The sequence below is a fragment of the Catharus ustulatus genome, chromosome 15 (assembly GCF_009819885.2).
Source record: "Catharus ustulatus isolate bCatUst1 chromosome 15, bCatUst1.pri.v2, whole genome shotgun sequence".
In the NCBI taxonomy this organism is placed as follows: domain Eukaryota; kingdom Metazoa; phylum Chordata; class Aves; order Passeriformes; family Turdidae; genus Catharus; species Catharus ustulatus.
In genome coordinates this window covers 14828384-14843240 of record NC_046235.1, presented here as the reverse complement: position 1 = coordinate 14843240, position 14857 = coordinate 14828384, and the positions used below count along the sequence as shown (strand labels likewise).

At 44.6% G+C, this 14857-nt stretch overlaps 2 protein-coding genes across 3 annotated transcripts; one reads left to right on the top strand and one right to left on the bottom strand.

Moving 5' to 3' along the window:
- Positions 1-345: 345 nt before the first annotated feature.
- THG1L (tRNA-histidine guanylyltransferase 1 like) lies at positions 346-4738 on the bottom strand. Of its 2 annotated transcripts, XM_033073636.1 has the most exons (6): positions 4563-4738; positions 3673-3849; positions 3126-3295; positions 2359-2447; positions 1650-1757; positions 346-1097 (listed from the first exon to the last, which is right to left on the bottom strand). In XM_033073636.1, exons 1-6 carry the CDS (start codon positions 4736-4738, stop codon positions 936-938), a joined length of 882 nt encoding a protein of 293 aa, XP_032929527.1. In that variant the 3' UTR covers positions 346-935. The 2 variants fall into 2 exon arrangements, with proteins under 2 accessions (XP_032929527.1, XP_032929528.1); XM_033073637.1 differs by lacking the exon at positions 4563-4738 and having other exon boundaries at positions 3126-3291; positions 3673-3763.
- Positions 4739-5311: 573 nt separating this feature from the next.
- SOX30 (SRY-box transcription factor 30) lies at positions 5312-12675 on the top strand. Its single transcript, XM_033073591.1, has 5 exons — positions 5312-5940; positions 7091-7330; positions 8589-8762; positions 9897-10374; positions 12239-12675. Exons 1-5 carry the CDS (start codon positions 5334-5336, stop codon positions 12606-12608), a joined length of 1869 nt encoding a protein of 622 aa, XP_032929482.1. The 5' UTR covers positions 5312-5333; the 3' UTR covers positions 12609-12675.
- Positions 12676-14857: the final 2182 nt, after the last annotated feature.

Sequence of the window (14857 nt, the reverse complement as noted above, 5' to 3'; positions counted from 1 at the left end):
ACCAGGCACACACACTCCTCCTTCCCTCTAACAAACATGGATTGGCAGCACTGCTCTGTCTGTGTCATTCCCAGGGAGATCAGAAAATAGCAGCACAAATTGTTGTTGGCTCCCTCTTTGCAGGCACCTGGAATGTGCTGCTCTGTTGTGCTGTATTTTTTTTTTTAAATATGCTGAGTTGTGCACAACAGGTGAATTCCCAGGCCATGGAATATAAGGAAAGATGTCTATCCATGTCCTAACAGAATTCCAGCCTGTACAGTATATTTATTATTAACTTCACTGTCATCACTTACTAGTACAAGTCCCAGGAATGAGGAAGGACACATAATGAAACACAGCAGGGAAGGTAATATTATTTATATTTTTCAGAAGTATAAAAATCCTGCACATTTGACAAATACTTTTAAATCAACCATAGAAAACTTCTGGGCTACTCCATTGCATTTCAGTAAGAATCAGACATCAGGCAGTTGAACAATTTGTCATTCATCTGACTAAACACACCAGCCTTGAAATTTAATATCAAATCCCAATTTAAGTATTCAGTTGAAAACAAAAATCAAAATATTAATCTTCTGTTCACATATGCAGGCTTTTTAATAGTCCAGCAGTTAAAAAAAATACCTCATTGTTTAATTGCTATAGAAATACAGGAAATTTATATATATGTTTTTTACAAATACACATGTACAAGGCAGGAACAGTCTTAATTCATGATGTGTTCTTAACATTCAAAATATAGTATGATTTCAGCTTTCCACATGGGCATATCCTGTATGTCAGACAGCACCACTGTCTTCTTTTTAGGCAGCAACAGTGCTAAACCCAATGTAGCTGCTGAAGAGGGTTACAGGTCAAACTCTGCCAGCCACCATTTGTATTCCTCACTTGCAGAGCAAAATGTAAACTGTAAGTTATGCTCATCAGAGATATCAACTGTCCTCAGCCAGAATCTCAGGATATTCCTCCCAGAACTGGTCCCCAATGATGTCACAGTGCAGGGGAACAACTTTAGTCTTAGTGCGGGTCACTTCCACTTCTTTTTCTTCTTCTTCCTTTGGCAGTTTTATTTTCTTAGTGATGACTTCACTAATCTGAAAATACAGTTGACACATTAGCAGACACAAAAGGCTCCAGAGTGGATTCAAAAATTATAATAGAAAAGAATGTAATATAAAAACACAGGACAGGAATTTCTCCCACTAAATCAGTGATGCAATTGTAGAATAACAAATGTTTCCAAGTTACCTTAATGCAGAAAAGGACTAAGCCAACTATGAGCTGAGCTACCTTATTGAACAGAAGTTTGTCATTCCTTTGCCATGGATATACTCGGGACCTAATCCTGGGAAGGGCCTGCCCCCAGTGATACACACGTTGTCATCTGCTGATACATGTTTCATCTCAATGGTCATAATTTGTATCTAAGCCAGACTTCAGAGACTGGTTTTTATATTATGGTCATAGAAACAGCTCTCAAAAACATCTCCAAAACATTGAGTCATCTTACAGATAGTTATATGGCAAATATAGTCAATTAAAAAATACATTTATTCCTACACATACACTGGAGATACACAGTTGGTCTGCCACAGTCTAAGTATTTAAAATAAGAGCCCAAAGCAAGTGGCAATATGGATTTTTACCTTCTGCCATATTAGGACAGTTCCTTTTCTATACATCAAAGGTTCATTGTTGTAGTTGATGTTGAATTCAGAAAATAAGATTTCATTCTTATCTCCAGCCAAAGTTCCCTGAGAGGAAAGGAAAAGAAAAATACTCTTGGAGAAAACAAACAAATTGTATGTCAAGGGTAGAGAAGGGGCGAATATTGGAAGCAAGACAGACATCTGTAAAGGTTCTTCACCTTTAAGTCACAAGGTTTAATTGATTCTTTCAACATAGGAATTAATTCCAACTGCCAAATGAGTTAAACTGAGAGGGCTTTTATTACATTTTCAAGACAAATGGAAGACAGTCAACTAATCCCAGAGGCAAACAGGAATAATCTGCTAAGGTCTGCACAAGGAGACAAAAACTAAAGAAGGGACTGGCAATCAACAGAACCTGAATTCTGCCACTGTTCCTCATGTGTTTGGACACTGAACATTTTTTGACATTTCTAAGATTCCTAAAATTGCTAACTAAGAACTTAAAACCCTGCTAATAGTTGACCAAAATTACATTATTTGCTAGCGGTACAAATTGAATTGCACAATTGAAGAAGCTGACTACACCCACACAATTATTACAGTAAGAACAGACAAACCAGGGCTGCTGGGCAGGGAAGACACTTTGCAAATTTTATGATTTCATTTTTAGCTGTAAAAAGCCATGACTTCAGCAGACCCTTACCCGGAGCCTCTCCTGTGCTTGCACTGGTGTCAAACCACTCCGCTGTACAAGCATCCAGAACACTGTATTATAAAGGTTATTAATGTGGCCTAGAGAAAACACAGAAATGAGTGTGAGGAAGATTATTTACCAAATCTGAGTGACTACTTAGGAAAAAACAGCTTTACTTCCAGAGCTGTATCCAAGAAACAGCCAAGAGTAATGGGGAATTAATATAATCAGTTTCTAAAGAAGATACAATGTCTATAATACATTTTTAGGGTACTGTATATCATGACTAGAAGACAGATTTCATAAGTGAAAAGGGCACAGCAGAGCCTGAAGGGTGTTTATGGATAATGTAAATTATTTTAATTTGACAATAAGGACAAGGTACAAATCCAATGGTTTGTTCTAACATAGAATATTCAGCACTTTTGATTACTACCTGCTGTAAATTTAAATATGCACAATTCTTCATTAAAGATTACCTCAGCTAAGCCAATTCTGAGCATCAAAATTAATTTATTAATTCTATTAACAGTTCTAATATTTCTTGTGCTGAACTCACTCTCAGGGTGCCATAAATCTAGTTGTAGCCTGAACACTTTGAATTTCAACCAGTACCCATACAAAGCCCAGGACAAGTGTAATATTATTGAAAACTACCACCCTACCTGCTGTGCTTTCACTAATAACTGTATATACAAATACACTGGCAGAAAGGACATTTCTGTTCAGAGGCAGTGAACTCAACTGCACAAATCTCTCTTTCTAGGAACACTTACAGTCTGCTTGCCTCCAGCTGAGGTAGTCCTTCAAATTCTGGTTGCTGGGATACAACACAATTCGTCCATCAAATCCTGGTGGGTACAGAAGCTGCTGGTCCTTGAAGTAATCCTTCCAATAGAACACGTAACTTGAGGAGAACTGGGACACCACATGAGTCATGAACTTACTTGCAAACACAGAACAAGAGAAAAAAAGAAAGAAATAAATGAGTGTGATTATGTATTTGGGGTTCTCTGAGTTACCAGGAATGAGGAACAGCACAGAGACTTCTGAACAACAGAGCTACTGAGAACTGTAACATTTTCTTAAAGGAATGTCTCTTTATAATGTTTTGATTATTTATATAATAAACTGTTGTTATAACTTTTTTACAAGCTCTGTATTATTGAACATATTTTCCTGAAAGATCACATGTAAAGAATCCCCATGAAAAACCTGAACTAACTGCAGTGTAAGCACCAGCCCTCCTCCTAACCTCTGTGTGTAGGTAAAGGCAAATCTGAAGAATTACAAAGAGCTGTTCAGTATCAAAGCAGTTGTTACCTTGCTCTTCTTTTAAACCATCTGCTCTTCTTTTTGAAAACAAAACTATATTCATCACTCTGTCCATAAGCAATAGCAATATCCTCCAGTTCTTGCATCACTGTCTGGGCACACTTGGTCATCAAATGCAGAGCACGGTCATCATTTGGCTTTTTGAATTCATGCTGCTCAGAAAACCTTCAAAGCAAAAATGGTTGCATAAGAATCCCTTTAAAAGCCACTAAAATGCTAACCCGTTCATTTTCCTCATATTTGCTTTATATGAATAGTGATTTTGACAATACTGACAAAAGAATTCCCTCCAGGTATGAAAAGCAGGAACAAAAACCCTCATTATCCGCTCTGGATAACTCATTCTCTTCCCCATCATTACCTGACCCTAACCAATCTTTCAAAACAGTTGGTTTATGCATTTTAATTGGATAACAAATACTACTTTCTGTAAACTCCCTTTCTCACAACGTCTGTTTAGTATTCAGTCCAACAAGGGCAACATTATCAAAACTCAAGAACTTTACCAAAACCAGAGATAACATCCCAGCAAAAACCTGTGCTATCTACCAGCCGAGGAAACTGTGCCTCATTTATCTCGAGGGAAGGCGAATGCCACACACACTGACTCCAAACACCAAAACACATCCCTGCACAGCAGCTGCTGTCCCTCCCCAGCTCACCCAAGGCACTGGAACTATTTCCCTACCGGCTCAAGCGTGACAAAAAAATCCCGCTGGAATTCCGTGCCCTGGAGAGGCCGACGGGGAACACGAGCATCCCTAACCCGGGCACCAGGCAGGACCCTGCTCTCGGCAGCGGCCGATGGGGCACTCGAGCATCCCTAACCCGGGCACCAAGCAGGACCGTGCTCCGGGCACAGCGCTCCCAGCCCGTACCTGTGGAAGTTGCGGCCGTCCAGCCGCACCACGATCCAGCAGTTGGGCAGCACCGTGTCGTCCGCCTCGAAGTCCCGCACGTACTCGAACTTGCTCTTGGCCATGGCGAGGCCGCGCGGGGAGCCCGGAGTGCAGCGGGCAGCGATGGCCGCGCCCGCCCGGCAGCAGCGCAGCATGACCGGCACGGAAGCGGAAAGAGCGGCCCGGCCCTTGTGGGCGGCCCGCAGCAGCGCCCGGCGGTGCCGGCGGAGGGCGGGCGGAGCCGGCGGGCGGAGCGCGGGGCGGCCCCGACAACGGTGCCCGTGGTGGCTGCGGGGCGCGGAGCCGGGGCTGCGGGCCCGTGCGGCCCCGTCCGAGCAACGAGCGCGGGATGGGCGGGCGGGGCGGCCCCAGCGGTGTGCGCGGGACGGGGGCACAGCGCGACCGAGCCGGCAGGGCTGGGGCTGGGTGCGCGCCCCGCGGTTGGTGCGGGATGCGGGCTGGGTGCGCGCCCCGCGGTTGGTGCGGGATGCGGGCTCGGTGCGCGCCCCGCGGTTGGTGCGGGATGCGGGCTGGGTGCGCGCCCCGCGGTTGGTGCGGGATGCGGGCTCGGTGCGCGCCCCGCGGTTGGTGCGGGATGCGGGCTGGGTGCGCGCCCCGCGGTTGGTGCGGGATGCGGGCTCGGTGCGCGCCCCGCGGTTGGTGCGGGATGCGGGCTCGGTGCGCGCCGCCGGCGCGGGGCCGCGGGGAGCGTTGGCGCAACGGTGGCGGCCGAGGAGCGGCCGCGGAGCGATGGAGCGCAGGCTCAGGCACTGCCGCTTCCGCGCCCGGGCGAGCTCCGCCTCGCCCCCCAGGCACAGGGAGGTCATGGGCCCCCTCGGAGGGCTGCGCGTCCCCGTGCAGGAGCACCCGGGCCGGCCCGCGCACGGCGAAGGCGCGGCCAAGAAGAGCAGGAGCATCCCGGCTCCGGCGGCTGTTGGGAAGGAGACCCGGAATGCCGTCAGGAGAGAAAGGAACCATGAAAGGGGCAGCGGTGACCGCCAGAACGGGGAGAAGGTCCTGCAGCCAAGTGGGCATAAAGCCTGGAGAAGAGCTGCCGTGCAAACGGAGCGAACCAGCCTGGCCTATGAGGCTCGCCCAGTGAAGGTGGAGAAGAGCGATGCCCCGGCCGCATCCCTGTGCGAGCTGGGGAGCGCTCCTCAGGATCAGAATATCCCGGTCTTGTTTCAGTCCTTACCTGCCAGGTCCCACGTCCAGCTCCAAGGCTCTCTGCCCTCGCAGCTGATGCATGTGGCTCCAGTGCCGGTAAAACAAATGCCAGTTCAGTTGCAGCCTCTACTGCAGCGGCCAAAGATTGAAACAAAAAACGTTCCGCTCACAGTGCTGCCCTCGGATTCAGGTATTACGCTCAGAGAGCTTGCAGGGTGGCACAGGGTATCAGGCACAAGTGGAAAGGTCGTGTTAGGAAACCATCCCTTTGCACAGGCTGGGTTTAGCACAACTCTTGCACAGTTTAAGACACAAAAGCACAGGAGCACAGAGTTCTGTAGTGGTTTGTTACAATCAAGGCAGTGTTGTCACATTGCTCCCTGTCTGCATGAAACCCTTAGGATAGTGCTCAGAATTGCACTTGAGTTGGGATTGCAGTTTGAAGGTCATGAATCTGCTTGATTTTTAAAGCTATAAAGTACTCTTATACCTCTCTGAAAAAATCTGGACATGTTAAATGAAGAGCATTTGGAAACATCTATATTAGAAGCTTTTTTTTTAAATATCCAGACTTTCAACATTAATTACTTAAGTCTAAAAGACTTTTTCCCTTTATCGATGATAAAGGTTAGAGTTAACCTAAATGTGGTAGAGTTAACCTAAGATGATAAAGGAAAGAGTTAATTTCTAAACATTTTCCAGAAGGAAATTGCTTCCTCAGGGATCAGTTTTAAGAGGCCTGTGGATTCATCATATTACCAGCTCAATTTAAATGAACCCTGAGTGTTTACAAAGAGCCAAAGCAGGCATCATGTAACAATCATTTGGGAACACAGGTTTCTCCAACAAAATGAGTGTCCAATCCAAAAAAAGGAAAAAAAAAAACCAAACAAAACCCAAGCAGAAACCCAAAACCCAAGTTGAAAAGGCAGGGATTGCACAGATGTGGGACTAAGCAACCTCACCATCTTTACTCCTGCATCCCTATATAACCAAAGTTCTGATGGTGATAATAAATTGGCAGTGGTGTGGTCTGTGCTACGCAATTAGTTATAAATTCATAAGAAAACAAGCCAACTGAAATCCAAACTAGTTGTTAGCAGTCCCTGTGTCTTTTTTTTTTTGGTAACCAAGATAATATGCAACAAAAGCCGGGTAACCCATTCCTCATGCAGTGACTCAGCCGTGCAGGATTTTGCAGGAGCTGCTCTCCAAATGTGCCCTGAGTTTCATCTATTCCAAAACTCCAGTGGTGCTGTTGCCAAATGCCCTCTGGGTGCAGCACTGTGACCTGCTGTGTTCCCTGGGTGGTGATGATCTCTCCTTGCCTTGTTGCACAGGGATGCCGGACACTCCCTTCAGCAAGACCAAGAGCGGCCGTGTGAAGCGTCCCATGAACGCGTTCATGGTGTGGGCCCGGATCCACAGGGCTGCTGTGGCCAAAGCCAACCCAGGTGCCAACAATGCAGAGATCAGCGTTCAGCTCGGCCTGGAGTGGAGCAAACTCACTGAAGAGCAGAAGCAGCCCTATTACGAGGAAGCAAACAAAATAAAACTGAGGCACAGGGAGGAATTTCCCGGTAAACATCTTAGTTATTTACCTGAGTGCTTTAAAAGTGCAGGGCTTTATGGAAAATTGATCTCTTGCATTATAGCAATTAATAAAAATAGAAAACACAGATGTTTCAAGCACACAATCCTTCTGTGTGCTTGAAATGATGAATTTTTTAAAGCATCCAAAATGCTGGTGATTAGAACACTGCAGCTACAGCAGCTTTTCTGAATGCTTTAGTAGTCTAATGGCCACAGAGTGTTTGTTGTGAAGTGGCTGCTGCATCAGTTTCCTTGCTCCAGAAACAGCTGCCCAGGTGGCCTGTGGTGACACATGCATCCATTCCTTAAAAGCAGGAAAGGGAAATGTCACAGGAAGCACAAACAGCATTGTATTCTATGGGACTCTTCAACAGGTAGACTTGAGGTTCCCATGTAATGGTGTGAAAAATGTTTCACTTTGTCAAGTGTTAAAATTTGTACCCTTAACAAATTCATTTTTCCAGAATATAACAGAACATAAGTACTTTGAACACTTTAAAAAAGCTGTTGAAATACCAGGTGTTTGTATCCTTTCTCTCTCTGTTGACATAATGCTGCTTGTTCATGATCCTGCTAATCTGTCATAAACAAGGAAAAGAGCATCACCCTCCCTCTTTCCTTGCATCTTTCAAAAAAAAAGAAAAATAAAAGACATTTCTTTACAGTTACATTAAGAGTTAACCTGTGTAAGAAGCCAAGCAGCTCAGTGTAAATTCGTAATATATTCTTGTGTCTGTAAGTGTTTGGTTAATGTTGTCAGGCAAAGGCAAAAGTGCTCTTCCAAAATCTATGCAGGATTCCCAGTGGGTCATATTTTCTGTTGTGTCTTGTAACCTGCAGGTATGTGTGAGACTTTAAGGGGTTAAGGAAACAATGAGGAAAGTCCACATTTGAATAGTCATGGTTTTCCTCCACACTAAAAGTCCATGGTGCAGTAAGTGTCATGTTCTACTTCATGTGGTTTCCTCAGCTGGGCCACCTCACTCCCCAGTATTTGGTATTTCTTCTTCTCACAAGCAGCTACTGCTTGGTAACTTCTAAACAACACCCAAATATTTCTATTTCATTTCCATCTCCGGTAAAATTCCCCATTTCCAGCTCACCAAAACAATTGGAGCATTGCCTGTAGGAGCAGGTTTTGGTCTTTTCAGATCCTTCAGAATTACAGATAACATAGCTTTAGATAAATAATGAAACCATCCAAAATCTTGGATGTCTGCATCTTTTTTTTTTCATCTCTGACAGGTTGGGTTTATCAACCAAACAAAAAGAAGTGTTCTCCACCACCTGGCTCTGCTGCATTTTCAGGCACTTCCCAAAGTACCATGGCTGCAAATCCAGCTGGCACCCTTGCCTTCTCATCACCTACTTACACCTTTGTCAACTCCAACGTTAAGAACAGTATTGGACGTCCAGTCTGTGAGTTTTCAGTAGTGAATTATTTCAAAAATTCAGAATTTACCTGTTCCTGTAAGAGTTTGTATTTGCAAGAGCATGTAGTGACAGGGCAAGGGGGAATGGATTCAAACTGAGAGAGAGGAGGTTTAAATTAGGTATTGAGAAGAATCTTGGCTGTGAGGGTGGTGAGGTCCTGGCACAGGTTGCCCAGAGAAGCTGTGGTTATTTACCAGCACTTCCTTTTTATTTAAGATGTTAAGCTATAGCTGCTTCTTCCCCTTGTTTGGTCTGCTCCTCACAGATACCCTGGAAGGATCCTTCTTTTTACAAAAAGTCCACACTGGCAGTGAAATAGTGTGAGAGCTCCCAGACCAGTGTAAGAGCTGATCTGCATATTCCTTAGAGAAAGAGCTCTGGCTCTGTCAGTGCATGGATAGTGGATTTCAACAGCAAATAGCTCAGATCCAGGCAATTTTCATCTTTAAGCATCCTGGAAAGGGCTGCTTTCTTTGCAATGTGACAAGAAAATGAAATGGCTGATTATGCTGTGTGGTGATACTTGGAGACGTTAAAACAAAAGAATACTCGGCTTTGTTCTGGTGAAGTTTTGAGTTAGTGATTGAAAATTTCTATGCAATGTGTTTTGAAATCTTTTCCTATAAAAGCAACCCTGTTGAGGTGTGATTTGAAAGTGTACATTGAAGTGTGTGCTCTGCAAAGCATTTCAAAGTAGAATTGTCCAGTGGGTACATGCACTGATGAAATAAGGGAACACATTGGAGATGAGGGTGTTTTAGGCTCCTCCGCACACGGATGTGTTATAAATATCAGTCGACTTGTGAGGTCTTCCGAGCTGAAGACACACTCCAACCCATTGTGGAACCTTACTAGGACAAGACACTGCCTCACAGACCAATAGACCCTCTTTAGCCACTTCCTTCCTTCCTCCCCTGGGTTTCTATGGAACGAAACTGGAACATGTGGGCTCCCAACCCATTTGTCAGAACACGCGAGGTGTACGACATGAGGGTGAGTTGCCAGGAAAGCTTGTGAAGAAATGCTCTGTCTCTAGGTGGAAGTGCTGTGGTTTGCTATGATGCTGTTTATCAGAACTCTCTGTTCATGTCTGCTAAATGACTGTTTTGTTTCCTGAAGGTGAGTCTCCTGCCATCTGCCTGCCAGCTCCTTCCATCCAGCACGCCGGGCCTATGACCCTTTTCCAGACCACGGCTGCAAGCACCACATCAGTGGCTGTTGCAGTTCCAACCCTGCCCCTGCGCCCTGTAGTTTCATCACAGCACTTTGCTGAACCTGCTCAGACAGAAGCTTTTGTGCCACCTGGGCTCAATTTCTCCCTGAAGAGACCTGCACCCGTTTTCGCTGAGAGCTTCAGCAGCAGAAACCCAAGTAACATCAGCAGCACTAGCGGCAGGTTTTCTGTGTCCAACAGTGAGATCCCAGGGATTTCTGTTTTTCCTAGAGGCATAGCTCTTCCCCAGGCTACCCCTTTTATTCCCTCACCTGCCTATGTGTCTACTCCCATTGGACAACCAGCTGGTTTGTTTGGAGGAACTCCTCAGTTTCCGTTTTGCCACCCTTCCTTTATACCTGGACCTCGCTGCTTCCCCTCAAGGTAATGAAACCATTTCAATACCACTAAGAAAAAATGCTGAAAGGCACAGAGTCTTTTTATTTGCAGACAGCAGGTGGAGCATTCAGAGGGAAAGGAGCTCTCACCTTCCTGTAGTTGCTCTGTGGTGGGACCCCCTGGCCTCAGCCTGCTCGTAATATGTGCTCAGTTACTGAAGGCTCCATAGAACTATTGCAGTAATTGGCACTCCCAAGGCCATGGAAAACAGAAATATCTTTCCACTTTATGGGTCTAAGTGCTGTTGATTTAGGCAGAAGAGCATTAGGTAGAGATAATGCAAATATACTTTGAAAATGGTCAGCCAGAATTGAAGTGGGTGTTTCCTGGTGGTGACCCCTGGGTGCTCTGTGGCTGCTGTAAGTGCTAATATTTCTAAAACCCAGCCTGGTGAGAAGTGTCTGCAGAATTCTTGTGCAAGTAGTAATTTCTAGTTCTTCCTTGTCAGTCAATCAGAGGTCTCCTAATCAAAGAATTTCCGAGCTAGCACGTGTAGTGTCCCTGGGTATTTGCTGAGCTGAGCATGCACAGAAAGCAGCAGTGCCCTGGTGCAGGTGGGCAGCTCAAACCCCACTCATCTGATGCTTTTTCTTTACAGGGCATCATTTTTCTTTTATGACCGTGCAGTAGCAAATTAACAAATTGTTACAATTATCAGGCTTAAATTTTGCCTGTTTGTACACTGCTTATTCTCACTAGTAGCAGCAACCAATAAGTTCCTTTGGCAATTAGACACCCTGGTTTTTAATTAGGGCTGATGATGAACCATCAACGTCAGAAGAACTTCATGAGCTGACAAGTGCAATACAAGACATTTCTATTTTTGAGGTCCTTTAAAGAAACACAGGACACATACTCCCAAAATTGCTAAAAATTGTCTTTGCTCAGCCCTTGGTGTCTGAAATGAGATGGTTTTGTGAGGCCTCTGAGAGAGAAGAGTTCCTGTAGCATAAAAGACTGTTCTGATTTCACACATTAATGGACTTCTGAAGGCTGTCAGCTTTGCTAATGTCAGAGTCTTTCTAATACAGTGATTTATAAGTTCTCTGTCCTATAAACTCTTTTCTTGTATACAAGACTCATGATTTCTGAACTGAAAGTGCAGATGTATGCACTAAAAATTTAAATATTAGATTGGAATGATGATTAGTCCCCTTGAAACCTCGATAGATATTGTATCAATGTCTTTACAGTGCCTGCACTGTGGAGCTCTGTTACTTTTTCACATATTTTGTGTTCTTCACAATGTACTGAATTTCTCTAAAACACTGTAAATTACAATCCCCGTGTCATTCTGCATCAGAATAAAAATTCAAGCATCTGCCACTGGAGGAATACAGTTCCATTTGACATAGTAACTTCCTGCAATTTACTATGTGGTTACTTTTTAAAAATTTATCACTGTGAATTCTTTAAATATTGAGAACCACATATTGGGCACAAGGATTCTCTGTCCTGTTTGGTAACAGTGTAACAGACGCAAGAACTCACTAAAAATTATAAATATGAGCATTTTACCCCAGGTCTGTCACAAATTTTGGCATGCAGAAATTACACAAACTGATTTTTGATACTTAATTAATCTGAGTATGCTGGATTATCCATGGTATTATTTGATTGATAAATACAGTGGGGTTTATGTTTGTTCTCAGAGCAACCTCATGTGTGCATGAAGAGATGCTTATGCACAGAAATGGAATTTGAACAGCTCTTGTTATGGCCCTAGTGCTGAAATTAGGCCTGATTTTAAATCTGTGTATTTTAAAACCAGGATAAGATGAGCAGCACAGAACATGAGTGTTATTGTGCAGCATTTCTGAAAGCCAACCTTGAATTTCTTCCCTTGCAGCACATTCCCACTCAGAGCTCCGTTTGGCTACGGGAATTTCTCCACCTCAGTGCCTCAGTGCTTTGGCTTTTATGAAGAGAGGAACCAGAGGCAGGAGGTGATATTTTCCACTCTGGATGAAGATTATCGCTACAGGGCGTACTCAGAAGAGAGGCTGCATGAGACCCAGCATGTGTGTAGGAGCCCTGAGGTTGTGTCCTGTCAGAGCACCTGCAGTGAGGAGCGAGTTCTGAGCCCCCTGCCACAGCTGGACGTGGAAGTGGTAGAGGAGGTTTTGCCATCCCCCCCATCTACTCCCTCCAGCACTTACATTGTCAATGTGACTGACAGTGATGAAGAAGAGGAAGTTAAGTTTTTTCAAGTATTGTAATTTTTAAAGCGTATTATAATCCAGAGAAATATTATAAAATGGGAAATAAATGTTTTCCTCAACACCACCTTTTCAGTCAGTGTGTTCAATGGGAAGCCCAGGTAGCTTTAGTGGGTTTCAGAGGTAATTTTGAAGAGTCTGTTGAACTGTTTGGATAACAGGTAAGTCTTACAAATAGCAGAAAATGCCTATTCATTTCTAAATTCTCACTGAAAGCTGATCAGCCCTGCAGGAATGCATGTGGCCAATTGGACAAATTCCTCCACAAGTATGTTTCGGGGTGTAAAACAGCTGTTTGTGAGATTATTCTCTAGATCTAACTTCCCTCTTCTCCCATCTTTCTTTTTATACCCTGTGAAGTAGGATATCAGATATTTCAATGCACCAGAATCTAGAATGGTACGCAAGTTGTGATTAATTCTACCAAGCCCAGAGAAAGGGAAAACTGGTTTAACACTTTCTGAACATACTAATGGGAAACTACACGTGAGAGTGATCCCTTCTTCCCTCCCAGCTGGAGCTGCTGTCCTGGAGTGGCTGCTGGGATCTGTGTCTGCAGGTCTCTCACTGCAGCCAGCCCTCAGCTGAGCCCTCTTGAAGCTCTCCTGGCTTGTCTACAACAGAAGTGGAAGTTACACAAACAACCCACTCAAACCTGGCCTCATCTGCAGCATCCCTCACATCCCTCAGCATGTCTGGCAGCTCTGCAGCAGGGGAATCATGAAAGAAGAGTTCCCATTTCTAGGTAATTTTCAGCTCACCCACAAACTGTCCCATAATGGAGAGTCCTGAAGTGCCAAGTATCTTTGCTGTTATTTCTCCTCCTGAAATGTGTAAAGTGGCCAGTGTTGGCAGGGCCAGCTTGGTGGCTGTGTGCCCTCCTGCAAGCCTTCATGTCAGGCAGAGGGTCATTGGGACAAAGGAGAGATATGTTCTACTCTCTTCTAATTATTTTCTTCCTTACTGTTTACCTTAATCTAAACTAAAAACCACCTCAGCTTGAAAAACAGATGAAGGTTTTCTGTACAAAGTTTCTTTTCCTCCTGCTACTGTAAAAATCTAAAGACACTTGGTGCTTCCCAGTGCATCACTGCTATCCATTTACAGAGACAACTTTTTTCTCCAAAGTTACTGGGCACTTTTATGGACTGGATGTTTTTAAAAGCCCTTGTGCTGTTATGCCTGTTTCCCTTCTCTTATTAGAATTAACTGTTTCAGTATAATCACTGTTGTGTTGGAGAAGTTTGCAGGCAGCACAGAGAGGATTTTAGTGTTTCACATGTGGAAATTGAGTTAAAAAGATGTGTCTGCAGAAATAATCATCTTCCAGTTCACTTGGCTGTAGTAATGAAACAAAAGTCATAGCAGAAAGTGGTGGCAGTGACCCACCCTTTAAAAGAAGCACGGAGAGTGCTTTGATACCCTTTTGCTATCAGCACATCAGGACAAGCCCTTGTCTAGCTCCTGATCATCTTACAGCACTTCTCCCTCTTTGGCAGGGCAGCTGCTCCAGGGCCCTTCCAAATATTCCTGCTGTCCTACATGGGTGGTGGAAAAGCAAAGCTAATCAGAATATTCTGTGTCAGCTGAAGCTGCTCTCCACTGTTAACATGCTGGATAAAGGAGTTAATTCTTGAATCTCCAGTTTCCTTCACGGGCTCACAGCCTCCTTCCTTTGATCATTACAAATGATCTGGACCAGAAGAATGCTCTGTAGGAGGGGAGATTTCACATTCTGCTCAAGCCAGCCAAAGCTGTGCCATTTCTCCCATCAGTGAGTGTCTGTAGTGCAGAGGTGAGGCAGGACAGTCCTGTCCCTTCTGCTGAGGCTGATTCTGGGTAACATTTCCTTCGGTGTCAGCAGGACTCTTCTCAGAGCACTTTGTTCACAGCCTTTCCTAAGAGACAGTGAAATACTGCTGAGCTCTGGTACACCTCTCAGTCATTCTCTGCTCAAGTCTGTTTCTTGAACCGGTATTTTCCTCTCCCTAGGTCCATTTCTAGGTACCTAATTCCTGATTTACTAGGGACATAAAGGAAGAATCGCCACCTTTTGCTCTCCAGCTAACAACAATAGCATTAAATTATCCTGAAAATTGTTGAGCAAGTGCTCAGTCATCAGCTCTGCCCTGGGGAGGCTGAAACACCTCACTGAGGAGCCTGAGGGACTCTTGCTCCAGGTGCTGCTCCATGCCTTGGCCCTGGGGGATGTAACAGATGAGGGAACAGAGCAGACTTGAAATTCCCAG